Source organism: Phalacrocorax aristotelis, chromosome 6 (genome assembly GCF_949628215.1).
Source record: "Phalacrocorax aristotelis chromosome 6, bGulAri2.1, whole genome shotgun sequence".
Lineage (NCBI taxonomy): Eukaryota > Metazoa > Chordata > Aves > Suliformes > Phalacrocoracidae > Phalacrocorax > Phalacrocorax aristotelis.
The window spans coordinates 44115893-44143589 of NC_134281.1; the positions used below are offsets into that span (position 1 = coordinate 44115893).

The window sequence follows — 27697 nt, forward strand, 5'->3', positions numbered from 1 at the left end:
GGGGAGAAGCTGTTGTAAAATTTTGCAGATTCGTTCAGTGCTATCCTGCGTTATTAAGTACAGAAATTCACAGGTCTTGGCTTTTTTTGCCTGCTGAAACTCAGGAGATTTCAAGTTTTCAAAAGTACCGTGATGATCTGGTATTCAATAACGAAGATAGAAATAACTTGTTTCTTGCTTACAGCTCCATTCACTTGTCATTTTGAAAACCATGAGATAGACCTGTATGACTATGCCTTGTATTTTAAAATAGTAAATTTGGGGTTACTTCTAATTCTCTTCCATTGTTAAGTTTATTCCCTGCAAGCATGCAAAACTGTCTCTGCTGTCACAGTCTAGAAGTGGAGTTTTGCTCTCACATGGAAATTTGTGTTCTCGTCATCACTTGTCTCTCCAATCTGCAGTTAAAGAAAGCCATCACATGTCACCAAGGCTGGCTGCATTGGGCCACCTGACCAGTGCCATAGTCCCCTGACGTTAAACAGTTCATCTTTCCCCAGCTGAGCTCTTACTGTGTCCTGTGCAACTGTCCTCATTCCTTTTTTCCCCAGGGAGAACTGGTGGAGCTACACACTGGGGACAAAAGGTGCATTACTTTCAGAAATAGATCTTCAGGCAAGAAATGCCACTGATGCCAATGAATGTATCTGGCTATAAGTCTGGATGGAAACCTGGCTGAGGCTGATGATGACAATGTACCAGCCAGCAGCTTGTCATTGGTTCCTGATTTTCCAGCTGAGACACCCTTTCTCAGGCTGAAATGAAATTTGGTGCAGGCTGACTTTTGCCACTGTATCAGCTGAAATGTTTTGCTCTTCCCCTTTGTTTCCAGTTTTCTGTTGAATGGAAAAATACGTTTCATTTTAATATCTTTGCATTGCATCAGCCACATGCAATAAATTGCACATATTTGTAAAGGTACCTACCTCTAAAGCCAGGCTTATGTTTCTAGAAGACACATGTTAGGGCCTGTTAGTGCATGGCAAATGTAAATTACAACAGCTTTTGTAGCTTGCATCGACATTTTGACAGCCTAAGTGTTTAGTTCAACAACATAGTGATATTTCTGGACTTGCAGCATTTCTTTTAAATACATGCGATGCGGCCAGTGTATACCATGGTGCATATCTCTGAACCCACCACGTGGGGTCTGGAGAAGATACTGAGAAGGTGGCCGTGTGCCTGGGAGCTTTGCACCAGCATCCTCTGTGCCCTGGGAAGTTTAATTATCTTGGGTGTTGTGTTGCCTGGGAGCAGCATGCGTCTGGCTCTAAGCTAGAGTCACTCTTTTGGACTCTTGATTTATTAGAGTCTGTCAGAGAAAAGTGGTAATTGAAGCATTTTAAATACTATTTCATATAAGAGTAAATACCTGAAGTACCCAGGTAATTCAGAATTAAGTTTCCTTCAAACAAGGAGAAAATAATTAAATGAGTAAGCGTATGTTTTGATCATATGAAGAGATCCTTAATGTAAAGGAAGCTATCAAGCAACAGTGGAGCAATTCCTTCGGACACTCCTCAATAATCTGTTATGTCAATTAGTCTTAGCCATCCCACCTCTTTAGCTGCGCAGGGTTGACTAACAGCATTTTTAACTGGAACATCCAGCACTTCCCAGTCAACAAACAAAGGAAACCGGACAGTCGGTGAATACAATGAAGCTCAGGGCTGCCCTGTAGTTGGGTACATCATTCAAAAGCCAGTATTTGGGTTTATTACTTCAAATAAAAATACAGAGGAGAAGGATTATCTGAAGAAGAATGCTCCTGACAAGTTAAGAGTTATCCTATGAAACTGAAAAGAGAAACTTTAAACAGGAGAGTTCCCATGTCCCATGGGATTCTGAGCACTAGATTTGAATCCTGTGTAAGTGACAAATGCCAAATACATGTATTTTGGATACAAATCAATCAGTGTACTTTTATGGCAGTCCATGCTGCTGATGTGGCCTGTACTGGTTGGAAACCACCCTAAATGTTCACAGCAGCCTTGCAACTAAAAGGTTGTGCTCAGCTATACCTGTGTAGATCTGGTTGAGGGTAACATCGTTGCTGCCATCACCTCTGTAATGGGGAAGTGTTAGGGCATCTGAGGATCTTTGGGATCTGTAGGAGCCTGAAGATTGCAAAGGCATCGACAATTTTTTCTTCACACACCTATTCTTCAGTGTATTCTCTTTGATTATGAAGTAATTCAGCATTTCTTTGTTGAGTTATCATGCTACTTCATTAATCCAACAGTAATTTATAGGAAAACAATATGTCTGTTGGATGTTTTCAGTGCATCTCAACTTAGTAGACATGGCTTGACTGATGGTTGATTTAGTCACGATTCTGACATGCTCCTTTGTTATAGTTCTAATTGGTTTTTGGAATGAATTGTAGTTTATAAGCAAGCTGCTTGCAGCTCATGGAGCTCATAGTATTATCAACACTTGTTGCATAAGGTTGTGCAAATAACTGGAGCTTTGCTTAACTAAAATAACGTTTCAAACCATCACAAAAAATATTTGTCATAGCCAAAATATTTACATTTTAAACCAAAATAAAACAAAAAATCTTTAGTTTGACTAATCATTTGGCATTTTCATTGGACTTCCACTGTAAAATACATGTTAGAAAAAGGGAATTGGAAATGCAGAGAGGCAGCGTGGTTTGATGATCCCTCTTGTGTCTGCTGGGCTGAGTGGTACAGCACTTAACCTGAGTGCAGCAAACCAAGTTTAAATCCCTCTGCTGTCTCAGAAGATTTGAATAGCTAATACCCAGCTCAAAGGTTAATTACTAATTGCTGGTTATTTGCTATATTTAGTAACCTTCATACTCTTTTTTTACGTGCTGAGCTCTGAATCAGAGTACAAGTTAATTACTGTGTATTTTTTCAGTGCTTTTTAAGCACCATCTTTGCTTTGTTCTCTGAGATTTCAGCTTTTTTAAGACACTACTTTCATCATCTTGTTTGCAAAAGTACAGCAACATTAAGCACATTGTCTCATGCTGTAAGTCAGTGTAGATCCCTTGCCTATGGTATAACCAGGCTGGATAACAGGAAGTTGAATATTTTGACTTGTTATATACGTAGGAGTGAAAGAAGTATGGTGCTTCATATTTTTATGAGTGCAAGAGGCCTGTCTTAGATTTCCCTATTAAAATCTGAACTGTTGCATTGATTAGAAAATATATTTTTCAGAGTACTTGGCCATCAGAGGGAGTACTGTAGTGGAGGTGGATTGGTTTTGATTCAGGTTTATGAAAACAGCAGTTTACTTACCTCTTATCATTGCTTCTGTACTCTTGGTTTTTCTCCAGCTCTTGGATAATATGTTTTTCTTTAGTGAATAGTGAAAAGTGTCACGAGAAATTTCATTACTGGCTGGAGTGGTTTAAAAAGCTTGCTACTGCTTTAAGAAGCCAGATTTACATATTTCATGTTTAAAAGATTTACAATATTTGTCACATGCCTGTGTAGAAAGATGGAGCATTCATTACAGGTCTAATGTCACCGTGATACAAGGATTAATACTCTTCCCTCCTCCTTGGTCTACGCGGCTGGTTGCAAGTGACTGGTGTGTTCCTGGTTGACTAAGCTGTAGAGGTGTTTTCATATTCAAGGAGATGCATTTTTGAATAATTAAAGCAAGCTTTTACATCACTCTGTGGAGAAATCCACAGACAGAAATACTAGAGAAAGATCAAGGACTGGACCATCTTTCCAGGCTTCTGGTTATTTTCTGTCATGCACTGGGGGAGGAGGGAGGGATTGTTGACTTTAACTGTGAAGGTTAAGCGCTTTGTATCGAAAAGCCGAACTGGAGGAGGGCTCGAAGGGCCACATTCTGCCCTCAGTAGGCGTGCTGCAGCCTCAGCACAGTTGTGTTGCAGGCTGTTCCATGCTCTAATAGACAGGGATATTTCACCCTTAGGAAGTGTCTCCTCACCAGTGTGTGATGCAGAACATGAGCTGATGGAAGATGCAGCTCAAGTGCTACATGATAATTGGGCACTTGGGGATGTGCTGTGACATGTTGGGCAAATGTTTTCTGCAAGGTCCCGCTGTAGCACAGGTGGGAATTTCTAATGGTCTGTTGAATGCTACACACATGTTTCCTCTGTGCTGAGACACGGTTATTTCTCAGCTGGTTTCACAGAGTGATCGGTGAGGCTGGGGGCAGGATCTGCTTCAGAGCAATGCAAGCCGCATCCCTGGATGCTTGGAGGATGGGGGGGTTAAACGAAGGGGCTGTCAGAACAGAAAGTGATTAACTACTGGCCAAAACTGGTCCTTCCTGAAGGTGTAACCCTTCTGTTCTCATTTTAAGAATATTTTCAAGGTCTGTGAAGTCCTTTGAATGACTGGACACATCTTTTTTCACACTCCTTACCTGGGGCTGGGGGGGGCACGCTGTCAGCACAAAGAGGTGCAGGACTGGGTCCTTTCCTGGTTGTGCACAATGGCATCTTCTTCATTTAGCTCTGCCTTTTGCCAGCCTGTTTTTGGTTTGGGTTGTTTTCTTTTAAATTCAGGTCTGTGATGAGATGAGGGGAAAAAAAAGCATTATGGGCTGTTTCTGGGATTTTTAAACTTCTTTGTTTTAAGATGGCGTAGGGTTACTGCCTGATAACTTGTACGTAGCTTCTCAGTTATCCAAGATTTGATTTTTGATAACTTGCTTTTATGGTTTTTTAAGAAATAGTCTTCAACACTGCAATAAATGCTATCTGAAATTTAGCATTCTGAGGACACTGAAGTGATAATTTGTGTTAAATATGTAAATGGATATAGATATGTATGCATGTGTGGGCAGTATACTCCCACGTATATTTACACACACAAACTATAGATTTAAATATAACTTGACTTTAAGTAATTTTAAAAATTATTATGGAAAGAAGATACGCATCTTAAATATGTTTGCACTGATGTTATAGTTCTCCTAGTTAAGAGGAAGCTGTGTTTTTCTGCCAATAATTGCTTTAGAGTTTTTGTTGTCCAAAACTCAAATTTTCTTTCCCCTGAGTATGTTAAGTCCTTTCTTTCACCAAGCCAGTGAAAAGCTCCATTAATGTAAGCAGGATCAGAGCTCACTGGGTATCCTTATTCCTGAATTAATAAATATCTGGGAAAATAAATAGTTATGATGCAAGCAGTGAAATCGCCTGATACACCAGAAGATGAGGTTTAGCACAAATACAGTGTATGTTTGCCCCACATCCCAGCAGCATTCAGACTCACTCTTTTGACTGCATGATTTCATATCTGTGCTCACCGCAAGATGGAAAGGGTTTTCATTTCAATAGTGAAGTCAATAATTATGGAGGTTATCATTTTCATGCTCAGAAATTCATGTCATTTTCATAAATCATTCATTTCATTTCATAAATCATGCTTTACAGCTGCAGAATGGAAACTTATTGCTGGACATTGATGAAAGTCTTGTTTCAGTCACTCAGGTAAGGTTGTGACACTAAAAATGTTTTAAGGAAATATAGATTAAATCATCTATAGGAATAGTGCAATTTCAAAATGTTCGGCTTGGGTTTAACTTCACTGGAACATAGCTAATATCAGATGTGAATAATTTAAAGAAGTGTAATGGGTGAAATCAGTTCTGTAGTGACAGTGAAATCACGAAAATAAAATACAACTCTTTGGTGTCCAGAATCTCATGTGCTGCAAACGCATAAAACTACATCTATGTCAGAGAAGTTGCATTCATTTATTCAGGCTGAGCATTGGGTTGTAGAATCCAGAGCTGAACCATTTGGGACTTTAAAATCCCGCCTCTAAGTGTTGCTGTTTAAGACTGTCCCTAGTAAGTAAACAATGAAGTTCTGTTCCCATGAAGTCTCTGTTTACATCCTCTGATGTAGTTCTATAGCTCCTGTTGCATATCGGGCTTCTCTTCCTTGAGAAATAATTCCCCTGTAAATATATTTCTTTTCCTTGGGGAATATTGTGAGTGAGGATTTATTACAACAAATAGTGAAGTCAGCTTTTGTACCACTCCCTCCAGCTGCCTGTTTAAAAATCCATCCACAGAGTTTCTATTAAGAGAATTATATCTGTAAAGAGTGTCTAAAGATTCATCATCTTGAAGCACTCTGGAAAGTAGTAGTATTCCCATTTTACAGGGGTATTGAGGGACAGAGACCTGAGTTGCCACTTTTCAAATACATATCATATAATCCTGAGCTTAAAAGTGTACTATCAATTTTCAGTATTGATATGAAATGTATAATATTTTACTTTTTACACTTCCTCTTAGTCTGTGTAACCACGTGTGCCCTGCCCTTTCACATCCCCTCGGGCTTGCTTTTCTGCTTCCTCACCTAGGACGGAAGCACTGGGGGAGCCTTTGCTTTTGACCTCCTTGAAAGGACACATGCTATTTCTTAGCATGCCAGAGAGGAGAAAACAGTGAAAAACCCACCAGTCATGCAGGAAAATGGTAGAGTTAGGGATGGTGGTGAACAAGCAATTTGAAGACGTTAGGCGAAAGCAGGTCTTTCTGTACTTTGGTGTCACCTGGCATCTTTATTGCCATAGCACTAAAGCAATGTGATCTATTTAATATAAGACATGATGTGAGGAAATGTGAAATAATTCATCCCTAGGTGCATCATTAGACATAAAGCTGAGACTCATCCAAGCTGCTAGAGAAATTCCAAGTCTAAGTGATTGTAGCATTGCTTTTTTATATGAGTATAGAGATTGGACTGCAAAAATGTATAATCCTTTGAAATTATTATTTTTTGAAAGATAATCTTATTTCTTAAAGGGTCATTTATAATAGAATTTTGAGGGTGGGAAAAAATCTTAGGGCAATCTTGCTCCTTCGGTAGGTTGTAAAGACTGACCATCCAGTGTGGTTAATGCCCAAAGTGCTGAGTGTTGGCTACGTTTGCAGGTCAAGTCTCCACTGAATTTCAAGCCTATTTATATGATAGGAGGCTGCAATGTTTGTGTGTCTAAGCTGGGGAGGAGATTCAGTGAACTGAATTAAGAATTGCAGCTTCCCACATGTGTGAGTGTGATTGAGTATGATACAGGGAAGAAGGAAAGTCACTAAGCAAAAGAAAGGCAGTGGAGAAAGCACAGTTCTTCAGTTCCCATCGCAGCTTTCCAGAATAGCCACCCCGATAAGGACAGTAGATGGGTTTTAGGTTTTCTGCAAAGCTATAAGGGATCCATGCTTTACCATCTCTGGACTCCAGCTGAACTGATTCGCAGATGCAAATAGGTGGAAAAGAGTCATTTTACTCCAGAATATGTGAAGGAGCTTTGATTATGCAGCCATTCAAGGTGATCCTTATTAAGAAAGTGCTTTTCTCTTCTGGTCCAGTTGGGTGAGACCTGTATGGGTGACCTATTTTGAGACCAAACTGAAGGGTGCCCTGAGAACACATTTGTAGCATGAGTTAAATGTAGAGCTACAAATTTACCATAACCCAATTGAGCATCCTCCTTCAAGTCCACTTATCCAGGTCACACCTGTCCCTTGGGCAAGGGGAAATCAGACAGCACTTTAAAAGCCCTTCCCTTCTGTATTCTTCTGCTACTTCCACAGTCTGCTGCTGTGTTTTAAGACCTTGAAATGGGGGTTTGGAAAAGGAAGCAGGGAAAAGCACTGGCCATAAATCATACTTGGTGCTCACTGGTGTTAAGGGCAGAGCAGTAATGCATCCAGTCCCATTCTAGATATTTTTTTTCACACATTATTAATTTTTTTATGGTGGACAATTGCCTATGGAATCATTTTATAGGATCAGCTGCTGGCTATTTGGGTCCATCAGTGATATCAAAATCCCATAGCTTGAACTCATGTGCTTCCTCCATATGTGACTTGACATTTGAGGCCTACGTGGCTTTTGGGGGATTAATATTCCTAGCTGTTACTAGTTAACTTTATAAGTTGTAGCTAGTTAACTGACAGTTTCTTCTCCTCAAAAATAAATGGATAATTTTTTTTCTCTTTACAGGCTGTTACCCAACTAGAGCTTTTTGGGGACATGTCCACTCCTCCTGATGTAACCTCCCCCCCAGTGAGTATCCAGGGAAACCAAACTGCGCATTTTTCTACAAGCTATTTTCAGCACATTTATTGAGCACCTTTACAATTCAGGTCATCAGCCATTCCAGAGGGGAGGATTTCAAAATAGTTTTTATGTTGCAAGAAAATAAAAGTGAATCAAATTGAACGTGGAGTTCCTGCTTCGTGGTGATGTGCAAAAATATCCTCAATTTCTATTTTTCTGATATAGGGCTAGGTGTCATGTAAGATATAACCTGAGCTGCAGATCTCCTTCCCTGGTGTTTATCAGAGGTGCGTGCTTCTCTGCACTCTGTCTCTCCACTGCACTGCAGGAAGACCCAGTTACAGCCTTCTATAATCATGTCTCTTCAGTTCCACCCTGTACATATCCCAGAACTGCCGTTAAAGGAAGGAAGAGTAAAGAGAGAGAGGGCTGAATGTGTTTTGAGGGCAAAGAAAATTTTCTCAACATGCTCTTCTGCATCAGAAAATGAAAAAACAATAATTTTCCTATAAAGTTCTTGAAACTTACATTAAGCTGTAGGGGGGTATGAATATACTGAGAAAATTGAGGCACTGTCAAGTCATCAGTCTCAGATCTCCAAGGCATTCTGGAGCGTGTCTGGGACTAGATGTTCAAAGTCCTGTCTCCTCATCCTTAGCTTGCTCAGTTAGATTGGATTTCTCCTTTAAGGTAGACCTATGGTTCTGGTCGTGTTGGCTAATTGGAAGCAATACGTATTCACTTTTCCATAAATCCTGCAGATATTTAATTTGCCTTTACTGTTTCTTACATTAATGCCTTCATCTTCTGCCTCTACTGGTTGTCACCCATCACCTAGAATCACAAGTCTGTATGTTCTGGAGAAAGAAATTATGTCAATATTTTGCATGCGTTGTATTCCAGACAATTTTTTTTTTTGCCCTTTGGTACAAAGCCTCTAATTTTCTTTTTCTCCTGTCTCCAGCAAATCCTGTTACTTCTATTGCTCCTTTCCTTCTACATCTTCCCATTCTTTTTTCTTTCTCTTTCTTCCCTCCAAACCTGTATTTTTTGAGTTACAGATGATGTAACAGCAAAGTGTGTGCTGCAGAAACGGCAGCTGGTATGCCATCATTGTATTTTATTCCTGTTTTCTTGCAGACTCCTGCTACTCCAGGTGATGCCTTTATCCCATCTTCATCCCAGTCACTTCCTGCTAGTACAGACATGTTTGGTTCTGTACCTTTCAGCACTGCTGCCGTACCCTCAGGTAGGAAATCTGGGGAAATATGAACTTAACTCAAATTTTGTGATCAGTTCTCAGCTCTGGTTTGCATTTCAGTACTCAGGGTGTTAGTACTGTGGAAGTGGGGAAGGGTTTTGAGAACAGTACTGCAGGGCAAGGCAAACAAGTCTTTACCAAGCAAAGTGTACATTATTTTGAATTTACCCACATTTTATTTAAAAAAAAAGCCAGAAAAAGTCACTGGGAGTTCAACCACAGTTCAGCCCTCTGGATACCATACCTTCTAGGTGCAGTAGCAAGAGAGAAAAAAAGCGTTTAGTTTAGCTTTGCTTTCTTTGCAGTAGCAATGGTAGTCAGTGCTATCGCCAGTGGAGAATGAGACATGGAGAATTTGGTTGCGTTTCAAAGGTATTCCACTTAGTCAAATCCTGATATGTGCTTTAGACTTTTCTGTGTTCCTCAAAGTGCTCGAAATTCAAAGCTGTGTAGCATTCTGCAGACATGCAAGGCATGTGGTTTTGACTGCTGATCTCTCCCTGGGATACTCAGAGCACTGCAAGAGCAGCACTCTCAGCTCCACTTACAGAAAAAAAAAGGAGGAGGAGCGCCTTGAATCATTCAGCAGTGACTTTCTAATTGGTTAACTCCTTCTCTGATGGGCTGCATTGTAGCATCAGAATAGCCACTGCATCTCAGAAAGGTTACACTGATGGTGAAGTGTTTGGGGATAATGTCAGATGAAAGTCCTCGCTGCTTGGATGAGGTTACTGTGGGGGCAAGATAAAAGGACATCTGGAGAATCCATCATAGCCATCTATTGAAATAGGTATATTCCCGAGTTACTGTTCTTTCATCACTCATTAAGTTAGTCTTTCAAAGTTTGGTTTCTATTTTATTTTTATTTGGGGGTTTTCCCTTTATGGTTTTGCAACCAACCTTACATTTAGCATTACAGAACAGCCTAGAAAGAAAGCAAAGGGGAAAAACTACAGGAGGGCTCAGAAAAACGCTCAGGTTACAAACAGGAGTTTTAAAACCAACAGTATTGACAGTAAAAGAGAGGTTGCATATTGTGAAGTATTAACAGTAAATCGTAATTTAAATGTGAAACAGCATATCTGTAAAGCATAATACTTACATCAGTGGAACATAATTGTATTACATGGTTTAATTTATAACATTTTTACAGTTGTTTTAGTTTCAGATTTTTTTTTATTATTGTAAATAGCAAAGCACCAGATCATATAATTCCTACACAACTTCTTGGTAGCTTGGAAAGTAACTGGGTAATAACCAAATGTCATTTTTTTAAGCCTGAATTAGTCTCTCTTTATTATGCGGTTTGGGGCACTTGCTTTGCTCTTCAGAGTCCCAGCGGTTTGAACTGTGTTTCAGAAGAGGTAGCACAGACTCTCTTGCAAGAAGGTTGCACTGCCATTAGAGGGCCCTTGAGCTGTTATCTAACATACGTGAAGGTGCTTCCCTGTAACTTAGAACCAGTTTTGTCTCTATGTCATTGGCAGAAGTTGGCTAGTGTTGGAGTCACTCTCCCCCGCAAAAACTAAAAGCAAAAAGGACGAAAAACTGCAGCAAAGCTACGCAGAAGGGAGGGAGTGCTGGGTGTCCTCTTCCTTCCCTCTGCTTGCTCTGGCAACTCATTTTCTAGCAGCATATGGACTTCTCTGGGAAGATGAACTACATCCCAGCCTGACCCAGTGAGTCATGTTCAGTCCCAGAGATCCCTGCCCTGAGAGGAATGGGACAGGCAGAGGTGAAAGGCAGAGGATGGGGGGAGTCAGGGTAGTAAGAAGAGCCTGCAGAGCTCAGTGATGAGGAGCAGGGTTATACTGCAAGGGCATGAGTTTAGGGAATGTTTTGGGAGCTGCTGTGCTTCTGGTAAGTGGATTGACCAAACTGATCCCAGCTGTGCTTTGGCAGAGCCCTGGCGAAGGGAGCTGCCAGACAGCTAGCTGCTGATGAGGTCCATGCACACAAGTTTTCACAGACCCAAGGGGGTACTCACTGAGGAAAAGGACAACTTTTGTGTTCAGATGAGGGCAAGGATTATTGCCAGTATCTACGAATTTGTGGGTTTGTATACAAGTATTTGTTCAGTGATGTGAATTCAACCATGTCTTTCAGTTTTCCTTTTAAGTGTTCTGAAGCTCTGGGAACACTAATGTAGCCTCCATGTTTCTAATTTATTGTGTAGATTTTTCTGCATAGTCTTGATAGAAGTGTTAAAATATTTCATCCTTTTTGCCCCCCCTGCTCTCTTTATTCTTTGTAGGTTATGTTGCCATGGGAGCTGTTCTGCCCTCATTCTGGGGACAGCAACCACTTGTTCAACAGCAGTTGGCCATGGGTGCTCAGCCTCCAGTTGCTCAGGTGATGCAGGGAGGACAGCCGATAGCATGGGGCCAACCCGGTATTTTTCCTCCTACTCAGCAACCGTGGCAATCTGTAGCTGGTCAGTTCCAACCAACTGCCTTCATGCCAACACAAACTGTTATGCCTTTACAAGCAGCCATGTTTCAAGGTACCATTGCTCCTATAGCTACTGTTCCACCCACAAGTGATTCCAACAGATCGAGTCCACAGACAGACAGGCCCAGACAGAAAATGGGAAAAGAAATGTTTAAAGATTTCCAGATGGCTCAGCCTCCACCAGTGCCATCAAGAAAACCAGATCAGCCTTCCCTCAGTTGTACCTCAGAGGCCTTCTCAAGTTACTTTAACAAAGTTGGGATGGCACAGGAAGCAGATGATTGTGATGACTTTGACATCTCTCAGTTAAATTTGACTCCTGTGACTTCCACGACTCCATCTACAAATTCACGTGAGTATTTATATGCTTTCAGCCATACCTCTCCTGAGACGTGACTGCTCCTCAAAGCATTTCTTCTTTTTTTTATACAGTAAATTGCAACACAGATATGGACTGGGAACCTTCATGCATGGTCTAGCGTATTAAATGTGTTCCAGCCATAAAGAAAAGTATCAGAGAGGAGATTCAGAGGCCATTGAAATCAACTGCGCCAATAGCTGCAGTCTGAAATTTAATTTCTAAGAAGACAGTAATATATGTTCTGTCTAGGGATATGCAAGCTAGTTGGAAAAGGCTCATGACATTCAGCCTTACAAATGGTTTCACTTATGTCCCATTCAAGCCATACTTTGCAGAAATTAGGGGCTGTGTATTTATTTTAATACCTTGGTGTATTGGACATGTGAGGAAATTATTTGAAGAGCTGTAAAATAAGCTTATCATGTTCATAGCATGGAGATGGGGGATTTTGCAGATTGCTGAAAAGAGGAATTCATGAGGGACAGATTTACCAGGGGCCAGCAGGAGACCTTCTGTTTCGCTTACCTGCCGTAGGGCAGGTGACTCATGCATTCGTAATGTAATGTAGTGGCGTCTCCCTGGTTCCTAAAGACATATGCCAGATGCAGCCAAACTTAATTTGGAGACGGCTGAATGAAATCAAATATATGGAATTGATAATGACTTCTGTGTTCAAATTTACCTCTTACAGCTTCTTGTCAGAAAATAATTTGAGGGCTCTAAAGCATGAGCAAATGTTCAGCTGCTTTGTCTTTCTGAAAGAATTAACAGATATATATTTTATTGCTGTTGCCTTAATCTTTGTTCAGCTCCAACCCCTGCACCCAGACAAAGTTCTCCATCAAAATCATCAGCATCTCATACCAGTGATCCTGCTGCAGATGACCTCTTTGAAGAGGGGTTTGAAAGCCCAAGCAAAAGTGAGGAGCAAGAGGCTGTGAGTAGCAACAAGGTTTCTAAACACTGATTAGCTCTTTTTAGCTAGAAAAGACAGCAGTTACTTAAATGTTGTTTGGTAGTATCAGAAATAGCTATTTTAATAGGGCTGGGTGGTATTTAAGGGGGAGCTGCAGACAGCATTCACTTCCCAGTTCAGTTTTGATAGCTAAAAAACTGACAGTTATGTTGATATATACTAATATTGGATACAAACTTAGAGTTCATATGTTAGGTTATATATGTTAGTTGTATCCAATGTCCTTTTTAGCATACCAGCATTCACTTGTTGATGGTGAGGGAGTCTGAGGTAAAACAACATACATGCTGAGGCTGCAGAAGGAGATGTGAGAGTTTTTGTGTCAAAAGATGGTGGTTGATGTCTTGCACATTCTTGCATCCCAGTTGCTTGCCTAGTTACATTCCAAAATGTTCTGGCCCTCAGTATGTGATTTCTTTGCCTTAGACTCAGTGGACCAAAGCAAGAAATGTTATCCAAGCCATGAGTTTAAATCACACAGTATCTTAGGCAGATAAGAGCCTAACTGAGCCAAAGGTAACAGGGAGTCTGTACAAAAAAAGGACCCAAAGGTACAAAATAACGCAAGCTTGGGCTCTTTCTGATTCACATAGATTCACTGGCTTTCAAGGCCTTTTGCAGTTCTGATTTGTATGATCCAGTACCTTCTGAAGTCAGTGGCGGCTCCTGCCTGGGCTCCAGTAGATACTGGTGTGGTCCTTTCCCGCCTACATCAGCTATAGGAAACCATTATGGCTTTTGAGAACATATCATCAGTGAAGTCTCACTTCCTGATTTTCATGAGATAGGATGTACTTGTTATGCCCACAGCATGAAAATAACCTCATGTTGATCTTTCACTTTCTTATTGTTGAGAAAAAAAGGTGTTATGTTCTTGTATTCTAGCCTGATGGGTCTCAGGCCTCATCCAACAGTGATCCATTTGGTGAGCCAACTGCTGATACTATAAGTCCACAGGTCGGTAGCTAGATAGCGCAGGTTGGGGTAGGTATCTGTCCTTTTTTTCTCTACACCTTGAGGTGCTCGCTTATCCTTCCACCAGTGCCTACCATTGCTTTCATGGATGCATGGTTTGTTTTTCCTTTTCATCTCTTCTGTTTTTACTCTCCATTATCCACAGTGTACTCCTCATGCTCAGTGGTTTGCATGGCTTTTGCCATTCACTAAGTGTTGCAATTTATGCAAATATGTGTGTTTCAGCTGCCTGCATGCTTTAAAGAGATGTAGACTTACTTTCGTGTTCAAATTCTAAGGCAAAATAGGGAAACTGAGTCATTACTACCAATGTATTAGGCAGAACATTTTTTGTTATCAAATCCACTCTGGCCTTTAGTCAGGTGTAACATATTAAATGGGATAAGACAACTTACCCATACACATAACAAACATTAAATAAAATTATGTAATGGTACATGAAAACCTCTACCTTAAATCAATGTGATAATCAGTGGAAGCAGCACATTTATTATCTGCATGTAAAAAGTATTGAAATGGGTTTGTATATTTTTATCTCCAACTGCAAATTAAAAACATCTGAAAATTATGATCATTCATATTACCATTGGCATACTGATGTTTTAAAAGTTATTAATGAAATGTAAGTCATTTAAATCCAGGCAGATGGGAAAGATGATCTTTTCATCTTCTGTGTTACAGAACACGTTAGAAAATGTGGCTGCCAGTGAATGTTCTGTGATTTGTTTCAATACAATATATATATTTTACCAAAAAGACAGTAAAGCTACAAAGTTTTATGAGTGCTGAGCATTGTTATTCCATCCAAATACTCTCTAGTGTTACTATTTGAAGGATATGTTTCATTATCTTCTCCCTGTCTGCCATTCGTGTTTTGTATTACCCAAATAAGTGATCTGATACTGCTTCTGTGCTTCAGTACAGAGCTCCTGGAGCAAATCCATAACAATGGTAGAATCCTTTTTATTTTCCTACAGAAATTGCAGTGTTTACCAGTGACTTGCCTACTCTGAGCCGAAGTAATTTGGTTTCAACTCAAAAATAATAGTTTCATTAGGAGTCAGTTTACTTTGTACATCAAATATGGTTAAAAAATCTTACAGTAACTTAGCTTTGATCCACTTGGGAGTAATAAGATTATCTCTTAATAGTATGCGGTGCTGTGGGAAGGCATCTCCCCCTACTTTAGCTTCACCATGTAACGCTCAGCTCTTGGGGGCTAAAGCAAAAGTAGCATTAAGCTTTGTGTCTCGTTGAGTTTAAAAATGACAGTGTAAGGATAGAGTCAAGCTGGGGTGAGCTGCTCTAGCAAGAGCATCAGTTGGTTATTGTACTCCAGCAAGAACTGCTTCTGCAGATGGATGGTGCCATACAGTAATTTGGCTTTGCCTTTGCCTGACCTTGGCCAGCACTGACATAGCTGGCTATGCCAGCTTCAAGCCATTTCAAGAGTTCTTTCCTAGATGAAGAAAGAGAACTTGACTTTCATCCAAGTCCTACATTCTCCAAACCCATATACATTTGTTTATTGCAGTTTATCGTAGTCAGGGTAATTCTGAAATTTATCACAGAGAGAATAATGATACAATCTCTTTCTGATTTTCTGACTATCACAAAGATAGTTCGCATCATTTGTAAACTAGCATCACATATGTTTACCTACCAGGAGTTCTGGAGATAACTTGAAACAGTAGTTTAAGTGTGTTAATGGATATTACCGTGTAAGGCAGTCAAGCAAGGGACTCCTTTTGTTCTGCTTTTATATAACGCTTAGTAAAATACATTCTTTTACCTGTTGAGAGTCTCTGGGAGCTATAAGAACAGTATATTACTAGTGATTCCATATATTTCTTCTGTTTATTTTTTTTTGTTAATCCTTGTCGAGTCTTGCATAAAATATGTATAATTCTCAGAAATATATTCTGGGAAGTGTTAAATAATGTTACTGATTATCGTATTATAGTAATTCCTAAAAGCTGTAGGCAGGAACAGGAAGCTGAACAAAAAGAAAGCCTCAATCCAGTGAAGTTACACGAATATCATTGTGCCTCTGTGCAGTGCCATTCAGCAGCAGTCCGTAGGAAATCCACTTGCTAAAACCAGCCCATCTAATTCTGAAGCCTGGTATCGTCAGAGCAACAGAAAGTCTAATCTCCATGGAAAATTATCAATTCAGGACTTACTACTGTGTTGTGTATTGAGCTCAGCATTTGGAGAGAAACTTAATGGGGAGAAACATGTAGTACAAAAGAATCAGAGTCTGCATTAAAAGCCACTTTTGTGTGTTAGATGGGAGATTACTTCACTCTTTAGAACATGGTTCTTCACACCAAGAACAGCACAGTATACAACTCAGCTTAATGGACCTCTCAGGAGCGTGACATGGTATTGTGTTCAGAGATTTCAAATATATCTGTTCCCAGCATCTGTATGAAATTGGCTGTGCCCATATAGTATCTTTCCTTACCTTCTCTTGATGTATTCAGAATGCTCACCTGCCTAGTATATTGTATCCTGATCTTTCAGGGTACCTTAGCAATTTGGTTTCTTGATTCTTCCTGATACTCCATATTCTCATGTAGAAATAGTTAAGCATCTTTCAGTTACTAGCTTCCTCTCTCTGTTTTAATTCTCTTTGTTTTGTGATCTTTAGTTTAACTTTCAAAGTCCTCATCCTACCAGTACCTGTTCTTTAAGTCACGCTTCTACAAATAGCTATGGGTTCTTAGTAGGTAAATGTGACATTTTATGGATATGTTGCATTTTTGTCCCTTTATGGTTGGAGATAAGAAGCAGACAGGCCTGACTTTCACAGGTGAAATAAAATTAACTATTTGCAGAGCTATTCATAGCAAGATTTATATTAGGTTTTTTTCCCTTTGTTCATGAGCGGCGTTGAGGATGGATAGTGATTTTCCAGAAGTGAGGAGAACACTGTATAATAAGGCTACCAACTTCAGCTGGCTTATGTTTACTCACTACTGCTGTATTTAGAGATTGGGGTGGGGGGTAACTATGGTGAAAGGAGAGAGAGGGAAAGGACTGTATTTAGCTACGATTCTACCAAATTGAACTTTTATTTAATGAAAGCTAGAAGCCTGAACAGAGGAGTTTTCACCTGGTTATCCTCTTTGCAGCAGGGCACCCAGTCAGCCTGAATGATAGTGTTAGGTGCAGACCCTGCCTGTGCGGATATTTCTGCTCTTGGGGGTATTTCAGCCTCAGGCCCTGACTCAGCCTCAGCAGTGGGTCTAGCAGCCAAGACACTAGGAAGACCTGAGGCTATAAAATTGAAAGCTTAGCAAAGGCTATAGAAATGAGAAGAGGGAAGGAGAGGAGCAAACTTTGACTCTGTTGTCAGGCTTTTTCGGATACCTGTAGTTATGTTGGTCAGCATCTCCTAACAAAACATCCTGATTGTGGAAAGAACAAATTCAGCCTGAATACGGGGATTACGTATCACAAATGTGGTCTAACTCCATATGGACCATATGAACTGGTTCTTGAAGGCAAATTAGCAACAGGGTGAAACTTCTGAAAAAGAATACGGGGATATTTGGTACCACAATTATTGCAATAAAAGCCATTTAAAATGCTGGAACAAACACAGCTCTTTTGATAGGCTGCCCAGTTCAAGACTTGCGCTGGCAGTCTTTCACAAGAGATTCTCAGGAAACCTTCAAAACATTTGTGGCTAGAGCATATCTTCCTCAAAAAGTTGTTTAGTTTTTCTGTGAAATGTGTGCAGACGATTATAAGCCCTCAAAATATGTCACACCCTTCATGATGCTATCAGCACTGTCAGGAGAGCAACAGTTCATTAGAATATTTGTCTATCAGCTTTTGGTGGTACTTTGGTGGCCCTCTGCCATCATCCATCTTTGAGCAAGTGCCATTCGTAGTGATAAATCTTAGTCAGCTCCAGGATGGACTAATATAACTCTTTATGTGGGCTGTTATTAGAAAGATGAAAGAAATTAGCAACTTACGGACAAAGCATTGGCTTATCTGGGAGCTTGGTAAGCTTCAGGAAGGCGTATTAAGCTGATTCTGCAACCTCCTCTTGCTTTCTGTCTGCTTTCTGTTGCACAAAGAATCTGAATGGGCTCAAAATATCAAAGGTTTTATTTGCAGGTTCTGCTACCATCATTCATCTGGCTCAAAAGCAACAGAATAGAGTTCAAAGAGAAATTTGTAATTATTATAGGTGATCTATTCTGCCGGTAGGCTCTAGAGCTATCATTCTCAAACTAAAGACACAGCACAAAGCAAGATTGTGAACCTGAGGGAGAAGTAGATAGGGTTGTGCAGTTGGAAAGAGATCACAGTTTGGGAAGTACTGCTTCATTCCAGAGTAACCCTAAAGTTGTCATTTCAGGCCCCATGCTCGTTTGTTCATTATCACATTTCCCAGAGAATCTGAAGGGGCAAGACCAGAGAAATCCAGGCTGCTCTGTGAACAGAGGCATCCCACAGATTTGCCGCCTTCTCCACTGCTAAGATCCCCTTTGAGCTATCCATTTTAATACAACCAGCTCATACACACGTTTCTCACCTCTTCCAGTGTCTCCAAGCCCACTTGAAGAAGCCAGGTACCCTTCCATTTCTCCAACTTCGTCCTCTGAACAAGAGACAACATACTATGTAGCTTGTATAGAGCCGTGTACTTGCTGATTGGCAATCCAGCAATTCAATTAGGGGACAAACTTTCCTAGCTTTCTCTGTAATGAGGTCATTTTAAAGTTCCCTATCTTCTGCGCAACAACTGATTTTAAAAAGGCACTTGCAGTAATGTAGTATCTCTGTGACTTCTGAACAATTTGCTTCAAATTGGCCATTGGGTTCAAAAGTTATGAAGGAGAATTGGCAGATACACAGATGGAAAGTAAAATTGTGTGGCTACTGTTTTGTTAGGAAAAAGGCCCGGAAATAATAGGCATGTTTCTTTGCTGCAGTTCATTGTTATGCAGAGACTGAGATGGAGCAGGGTTCATTTTTCTGAGTAGTTCTCGTTGTTTTTCATCTTATGGATGTATAGCATCCATATGGGTACTAAAATGACAGAGACTTTTAAAATGCTAATAATTAAACTAGATATTTGGGACTAGGAAATATTCCTAGGTAGGTTTATAGAAAGAACAGAGGCACCCTCCAGTCATAATCCTGAACTAGAAGGTTACTGTATTTATGCTGCTAATAGAGGCTAACTGTAACAAAAATAACAAAGATAAGCCACTAGCTGTTATGGGGTCAATAGGAATTACCTGTCTTATCACCAGAGATACTTAATTTGGCTCCCGCTTGCCAAGTTTACTATGTGCTATTTTATTGAGTCAGCATGCAGTAGAGAAGACGCGTTGAACTCCCGTTCCCTTCACTTGCATCCCCAGCACAAGATTCTCATTTTGGCTGGCGTTCCAGCACACTTATTTCATGAAACTCTATCATTTGAGCCTGCCCTTTGAGATCAGTCAACCAGGAGTAAAACCATTGCTGAAGAACCTATTGTAAAGGGCAAAGAAATCTATGTGGGCCTCACCTCTACAATTCAGTACATCTTGCCTGAAGCTTTGCACATAGCAGGGTGCCTCGCCATAATGAAAGGACTGCCAATGTAAAAATAGTTTCTTCCTAACCAAGTCCCATGTTATGTTTTGTGAGGGAGCTCACGTACACACACCCAAGTGGAGCCTGAATCTTTCAAGAGATGTTCTCCAATGATAAATTCTGCTGGGCAGCAGATGTTAATATCTTCAAATTGGGTACAAATTTACTTCTAGTATTTACATAATGTTATTCAAAACCATCAGCAGCCTTGTTACCTCATGCAGTAGCGTACTATACGAGAAAAACTTACTGTTTTCTACAGTCTTGTTTATTGTGCAAAATGTTCCTTAAAATGGGAAGAATAAACTGATTCTAAGCGTGAAGTATCTCTGGAATATGTAAATGTGGCATACATAGGGAAAACTTTCTCTTTTGCAGTTTTTGCAACTAATTCTGAGAGTTCATAACTCAACACTTATACAAATTACTTGTAGATTCCTAAATACTTAGCTCCCTAACTTGAGGCATGTATATTCAGACATTTCTGGTCCCTTACTGCAACCTGGCACTTTGGTCAGGTACCTGACCTGTGAATTCATGTTCTTGTCCTCCAATATCTCATTATTTAAAGGCTACTGTTCAGTGTAAAGAGCCACATTACTATGTGAGAATATAGCTAAACACTACTTTGATATCAGCTTCCCGACATGAAGGAAAACATTTACTTTTCAAACATCTGCCAGAAATTGCATATCCCTAAAGTTGATAGAAGCCTTCAAGTGGTTTTAGCAGCAAAAAAAAAAGGTGCTGCCAGATGCCTTCTTGGTTTCTCCCTGTGGGTTGATGAAAGCACATCAGAAGTGCTTCTGGGCCAATTGCATAGAAAGAAAAACACTTCAAGATTCAAGGTGTTCATGTGAATTGGAAGCTTTGTATGCTACTTAATTTTTCCTCTTTTTTTTTTTTTTTTTTTTTTTTTTTCCTGACAAAGACCCATTCTTTCATTTCCTTCCCTCCAGATCTGTTCCTAACACAGTGGTAGAAGTAGAAAGCAGAAAACATCGGTGAGATGACTCTGATGCTGTAAGAAGAGTTAAGCTCACCTGCCTTTTAATGACATTCCCTGTGACTTTTGAGTGGCATACGCAAAAAGAAGGGAGTTTATTTCTGCTTCCAAGACCCTTCAAAATAATACTTGTGAAACCCCCCTGCCTGGCATTGTGAGGAAGCTATCTGTGTCAAGAGTCAGCAGCAGTCGGCTCTCCTTTTGCCTCTTCTCTGTCCCTTTCTGCGCCCTTTTGCTCTCTTTGAGTATCATTACCAATACTTTACAGATACCATTTGCAGTGTTGGGCTACAGGCAAGATGCACTGCTTGAATTACCTCAAAATATTAGAAAACAAATCTCAGTCATTACAAAAAAACTTGGCTGAGAGGATTGCACACAATTACTGCAATTAATTTCTTGTTTAAGCTTCTGGAGGGGGAAATCAGCTAAAATGAAGGCATAAGAGTACATTTTTCAGTCAAAATGATCTGGTCTACTAAAAGGAAAATATAAATCAGGCCTTTGCCACATAAAGTGTATGTTCAGATAAATATCAGGTATGTATAAAAGAAATTTCTAATTCTAAAGGCGGCCTCGTGTTCTTGAGAGTGCTGATGACCAGTGATGAACTCCTCCTCCTCTCTCAATGATGTCAAATTCAGTGACATCTTAGGACACCTGTTACTTCAGCGCATCTGCATATCTTAAAGATATTTGAGGACAGCTCTAACAAGCAGGCTTGACATTTTGAAAAGCTCTTTTTTTCCCCGAAGGCATTTGAAAAACTGACATCTTTTGTTCCAAAGGGATGCTCTCCCTCCCTCCCCTTTTCTTCTTCTCCTTCCTTTTCACTTCCCTTTGCAATCACCTCAGGTTCAGCAAATGCCTGAAGAATGGCCTGGTGTGTGTCAGGTTCCCACATTAATTAGTACAGATTTTCTCTGAACTAGCTGTGATAGATCATTCTGCCAACTTCATGTCTGCAGTACATGAAAATTGGCATAGGTGGACTTAGCACACAGTATGTGAAATGCAGTTATTTACTCTCAGTCATCTCTTCTGATTACCTTTGTTTTTTCAAGGTCACAAAATATATTTGCTTCTTGCTGGGGATAATTTCAGCAGCCTTTATTTAATCATTCCAAAGGATTTCTCTCATTCTCCTGTAATGCTCATAGTGTACTCAGGGCTTCATGTAGATGGGAAACAGGGAAGCAGAGTCTTTGCAAGCTCCAGAAATGTAGTCATTTCAAGGAATAAGAGACAAATTTCCTTGGCACATAGGAAGCAGGTCATATTTTGGAAGGAGGCCTGTTGTGTTGCTCCTTATGCAACGTGAGTTGCACCGTGAGGCGGGACGGGTCGCAGCCTAGAGCACTGGCCAGGCACCCATGAACACTGAGTAAATGTAGCCCTAGGGATCCACCTTTGGCCTGTTTTTTTCATCTGCAGCGTCATTTTTATAAGCAGTGATTAAAATCTTGTGGCATCCTCTGCGAGACATTTCTGTGCTCCACAGTGCCAATTTGCCAGCCTTCAGAGTTTTCTAGCTCAAAGTCAGCTTTTGCTGATGCTGCTATAGCGTGAGTTGATTCTAACTTGGTTAAATTCAACGTCGTGGCATGGTATTTGAATATTTATCAAGCTGTGGAGAGTTAATGCAGTATGGCATTAATTAGCCTTTCTGCCTGTCTTGTTCTTTTTTTAGATGTCATTCTTAGTTTAATAAATTAGTTTCTGGTAATGAAGTAGAATGGATTCCAGGGTCCGTGGATGGTTTGCTTCCCACTGCAGCCAAGATGAACGTAGTATTAAAGCACAGGGTGTCAGCTATGAAGCAACACTGAAGAACAAGGCAGCATTTTCCTCTCCCCCGCATCCAGGAAATTCCCAAGAAAGTATCTGTTAGCAAATTGACATGCTTTCGTCCCGGCTTTAATGATTGTGCTAATGGTTATATAGACTCCTAATCAAACTGCACAGAGCTAGCTTTCCTCATTCTTCATAGGCAACTCATATTGTTATTTTAAATCCCATCACAGCTTCATCAGCTCAGCTTTCAGCAGTGGTTTCTGACTGCAAGTGTTGTTCTCCATCATTTGTGTAAAACTCACAGCTATGTTCTGCTGTTGTGCTGCTGGGGTGGGGAGGGTCTCAGCCTGGTACAAGTAACAGCGTCTTATGCCAGCTACATTTCTGGCCTGTAAACTTCAAAACATCTAGTCATATAAATATCATTTCATTTCTCCATACGTCCATGCCCAGCAATACCTCCTGAGCATCGGTGCATCGCCAGTACTGGAAGAGGAAATTTATAGTAAGCATTCATTTTCTGAAATAATGTCACGTTTTCTTCACAATTCAACCAGGGTGCCATGATCACTCAAGGAAGCACAAACACTTCCTTTGGGTTTTGACTCATGAGGTATTGCTGTTCTCAAGCAGATGTTCTAAAAATGTTCTGAAATCTGTCTGGAGACATCTCCGCTTATATTATTTTTGTTATCCTCAGGAAGCAGAACCTCTCTACGCCCAGATCAACAGACCTAAGAAATAGCATTGTTACAGGCTTGTGGTGCTCCAAGACTCAAGCAACACCCAACAACCTGGCAGGTCTTTGGCTTTCATGCTTTTTTCCAATTGATTTTGTCTGACAAGGAGAGATGATTGCCCTCCTGGACTGGCTCTACGAGTGTTCCTGACATGTTTTTGGCAACCAATGGCAGATTCCTATGGCAGCACAAAATAAAAACTCTCCCTGCTTATCATACCACAAGTCCAGCCCCATCCCCACGAGTCATGGGTATCCAGACTAGGAAATCTTACTCCTCGGTCTTCTAAACATTTGTTATCTTCTGTATGCCACATATAAATAATGAGCATCTGAAATTTATTGAGCATTAGACATTCTTTTTCTTTTGAGCAAAAAGCAGAATCTGTATGTAGCAGTGGCATCATTCAACAGCCTTTTGGGCGCAAGTCGGCACTTTTTATGTCACGGTGACATGTTCTTCATCATCATTTACATCAGGCTGATCCTGAATTTTTTTTCCCCTGCGTAGACGTATTTGAACAACAACAACAAAAAAAATACTGGCAGTGTCATATTTTTTTTTTATTTCTTATTCTGTAGTTTTGTATAAGGGACAGATCTAACAGCAAAACGCCTCCTACGGAAATTATTCCTCACTTGAAACCACAGAATAAAACTCGGTTGTTTATCCATCCTGACTGGAAATGTTGCCAAATGGACCTTTAAGTTCTAGCGCATCATGAGGAAGAAATGCTGCTTTTCTGTTTGAATACTCATGTTGTGGGTAGAGAAAGGACATCGAGTCCCACTGAAGAAAGACAAAAGAGTCAGTATTTCCTAGGAAATTCTAAACGAAGTGCAGAAAAGGAATATTTTTGTTTCTTCAGTATCTTGCTGCTGTAATGCTATGCAGACAAGTGTTTTCTTCTCTGTGTGCCATTTTTGATGAAAAAAAAAAATCATTTGCCAAATAATACTGGTATGATTCTGGTTTAGGAATTTGGATGAAGCAGACTTTACAAATGGGACAAGGATGGCATGGATTTTGGAATAACAAACTGATTCTGTGATCAAATTGTTCATCTTTATCACTTTTTGTACATCAGAAAAATCAAATGGGATTTTTATTTTATAACTTGAAAAAAATCTTACTGTTAAACTCTTTAAATGTTAAAGGGGAAATGGCTTTAAGGAGTTTGAATGAAAATTGCCAGTTTTTTTGTAAATATAAATGTTATGAAAAATTCTTTTACTAATGCCATTACACAGTAGAGAAGGTAGCAAGTTGCAGCGCTTGGGAGGTGTGGCAAACCCAGGTTGTGGTTCTCACATCACATACGTTTTTTCACATGCTTATGATAATGGGCTGAAGCTCAAGTGCATTTGCCAAAAGCAGTCAGCTTGTCAGCGACTAGTGAAATTAATGGGAACACATGATTTTATGATCTAGTTTTCACACGGACATACTCCACTTACAAGAAATCACATTTCATTGACATTCCTTTGCGATTCCAGAACCTCTGCATAGAAGTCATCAAACTGTTTACACACAGAACAAGAGAGTTTAAAACTTCCTTTTTTTACATTTATGAAGCAAAAGTGCAGTGTTTGGGTTCGTATGTTTAGCACATGATTTTCATAAAGAATCTATATATTTTTGCCCTACAGAGAATTGTTATACAGGTCAAATGTGTTTTCCTGATGTTCCTATGCAGTTACAGTATATTGAATTTAGTGGTTTAACACTAAAAAGAAAAAAAAAAAGAAAAAAAAACCGAAAAAAAAGGAAAAAATAGAAAAAGGAAAAAAGGTTAAAGAAATCAAATGATTAATCAGTTTTTAGGGTTATTGTGCAGATTTTGTTTTTAAATTGACACATTAGGATTTACATTTTTGTCATGATTAAAATAGGCCTGGAGTTATAAATATTTTACTTTCTTTCATCTCTGTTATAAGCTAAAAATGGTTTAGAAGACAGAATAACCGGGCTGCGATTGTTGATACGTACAACCAAATCTCACAACATGATTCCAGTCTTTTATTTTGAATTAGAGAAATTAGAGAAATGTGCGTTGCAGAATGTATGTGAATGAAAAATTAGCTGTGAATAGACCTAATGAACCTGCAGAGAAGAGAACTTTCATCCCCATTGACGGTCATTTGATGCTTATTCCTTAAGTCATGTGCAAACAGCTTTGTGGCGAATCTTATTTTTCCCATTAGAAGGAAGATCAAGTTCTCTAACCGGAGAAGATGAATTAAAACTTGGTGGATTGAGTGTTTCAGGATTAAAAGCAGAGGTAAAAGTGTTTCTGAAGGACATTTCTTTAAGAATAGTTTCCCAATTTGCACAGTGGTGCTACTTTCTTCCTCACTGGCTCTTTTGGGTTTTGTCCTACATACAGAGCCACAAAGGCAATTTTGGTTTATTATAGACATTTGAGGTTTAGTATTGTCAGTGCATTTCCAGTTATGGGGTAAAACGTTGAGGACAAAGAAGAGATTTATGTCTCAGAGGATCCATTGACGTCATATTTGTAGGAAGCAGACCATTTCTGTAGTCCTTGCAGCGAATAGGTGCCGAGGGAATGAGGCTGGGATTTTAGTGTCTCATGAGAGACAGCTGGACCATCACCGTGGACCTTTGTCTTATCTTTACCAATGCTCATAAATAAAAACGAATTCTGAATTGTCTTGTCGTATGATTAGATCGTCTTTGTCATGGTTGAGATGCTGAGTTGAGAGGTCTGGAAGGCCTCTGCACTGTACCAGTATTGTAGATAACTAAAATACCCAGCTTGTGCAATTGTTTAATCCTTCATCCTTCACTAGCACTAAATTCGTCACTTTAAATTTAAAAACCAGGGAATCCCACCAGCCATCCTGTTATCATCCCCTGTAGGTTCTTGATCTTTACCTGTCATGAAAAGATATTTTGATAGATCGTAGTCATCCAAGTGTCTGATGAAACCTTTCATCTACTAACGTACTGGGCACCTTCTTTGCAAAAATGTTTACTCCGTGGTTTTCATTCATTTTTATTTCTGCATTCTGACACATATTTTTTTAATAAAGATGAGAAAGATAAAATGACTGTTGCAGTACATTTCTAAACCTACTTTAACTTTACCTCAGATAATGACCATTTGTTAACATATATGGACACATTATTTTTAACTTTATGTATAACGCATTCAGCAACAACAAAAAAAATCAACAGTTTTTAGAATTTTTCCATTAATTTATGTAACACACCATGTAATACTGTTATGAATAAAAACATTTTAAAAAGGCATAATTTCAGTAAGTTTGTTTCATAGCTTTTGCCCTTCTGTCTTTCTTATAGTGTAGTGTGGGTGTCTGTCATGGTGAATATTTTTGACAGTGGAAATCTCTGGGAAAGGAGAAAAAAAAGCACCTCAATTGGGGAATACCTAATCTTAAACACTCTAAGAGTTGCTTATCTTGCAAATACTTAACTTGCTGCTTTTAATTGCTGCCTCCCTGTTTTTGGCCTCTTTTTGGCTGCTTCAGGATAAGCGTCCCAAACCAGTAGGTATTTTAGTCACCTCCTGTAAAATCTCACATTCCTGTGAGAGACTATGCTGTGCACTGCTACCAAAGCTTGGAGTACCTTTGTGGCATGAGAAGCTGTAATTGATTGTGCTCACATTTTCCTCTTCAAGTAAGACTTAAAATGAAAAATGTCCATTTAAACATAACAATTTTGACAGTAAAAAAATTTTAAAACTTTCCAGTAATATGCACAGAATTGGGAGCAAAGCCTTGATCCAGTAAAACATATTAATGTTACCACCTTCTATTTCAGTTGGACCTTTCTACTGGCTGGGGCAATGCATGGGGTAGGCTGAGATGTTTTGCTGGTGTGAAGCTCTTGATGCCACATGCAAAATAAAGTTGTTATTCAGAGGTACAGAGTACTGGATCTCTCAGTCGAGATAAGGAATGGTACCGTTCTTTGCCAGGCAAATAATGCAAATATGCAAGATACCACATTGAAATTAAAGGGTAGGAAGTATGTGTGTATATATAGGAAGAGAAAGAGGTGTGGATGTGTGCACATATATTTTATTGTCTGTCTTCTTCTTGCTCTCCTGTCCCTTTCTCATCCACCAGAAATGTCCAGTAGGTCATGCTGAAACGTTCATTGCCTTTGTCAATGAACATTGCTGAAATACTTGGATCCCACCTAAGAATAAAGGTCATTCTGTTGTGATAAAAACATGTTAGCATTAATGTCATTTTGACTTCGTAAGTAGCTAACTGTATTCAGATGTCCTTGGAAGGAGGAACGTGATCTATGTAGTTTTCAACAAAGTATGAAATGTCAACTTAAAGTGAAATAAGACACAGCTAAACATGGTTTTAAACTAAAATGCATTTTTACAATGTGGGCCAAATCTAGTCTTACTGATATTCATCTGGTACCCCCACAGTGAAGTTGGTTTATGTTGAAAAATGAGAAAACTTGGCTCGTGTTGCACCG

The 27697-nt window shown here is 39.7% G+C and overlaps 1 protein-coding gene across 17 annotated transcripts in view; it reads left to right on the forward strand.

Annotated features, from left to right (window-relative positions):
- The window catches only part of DAB1 (DAB adaptor protein 1), a 483333-nt gene extending 457454 nt beyond the window's left edge, over window positions 1-25879 (forward strand). For 11 of the 17 annotated variants that reach the window (XM_075097522.1, XM_075097519.1, XM_075097518.1 and 8 more), the window contains 8 exons: window positions 5396-5452; window positions 7982-8044; window positions 9179-9287; window positions 11554-12102; window positions 12921-13048; window positions 13973-14044; window positions 22923-22974; window positions 23170-25879. In XM_075097522.1, the coding sequence (XP_074953623.1) occupies window positions 5396-5452; window positions 7982-8044; window positions 9179-9287; window positions 11554-12102; window positions 12921-13048; window positions 13973-14044; window positions 22923-22974; window positions 23170-23207 (1068 nt within the window). In that variant the 3' untranslated portion in view covers window positions 23208-25879. Of the gene's footprint in view, window positions 1-5395; window positions 5453-7981; window positions 8045-9178; window positions 9288-11553; window positions 12103-12920; window positions 13049-13972; window positions 14072-22922; window positions 22975-23169 lie in introns of all 17 variants that reach the window. The other 6 variants (XM_075097528.1, XM_075097527.1, XM_075097532.1 and 3 more) reach the window with 4 other exon arrangements.
- Window positions 25880-27697: the final 1818 nt, after the last annotated feature.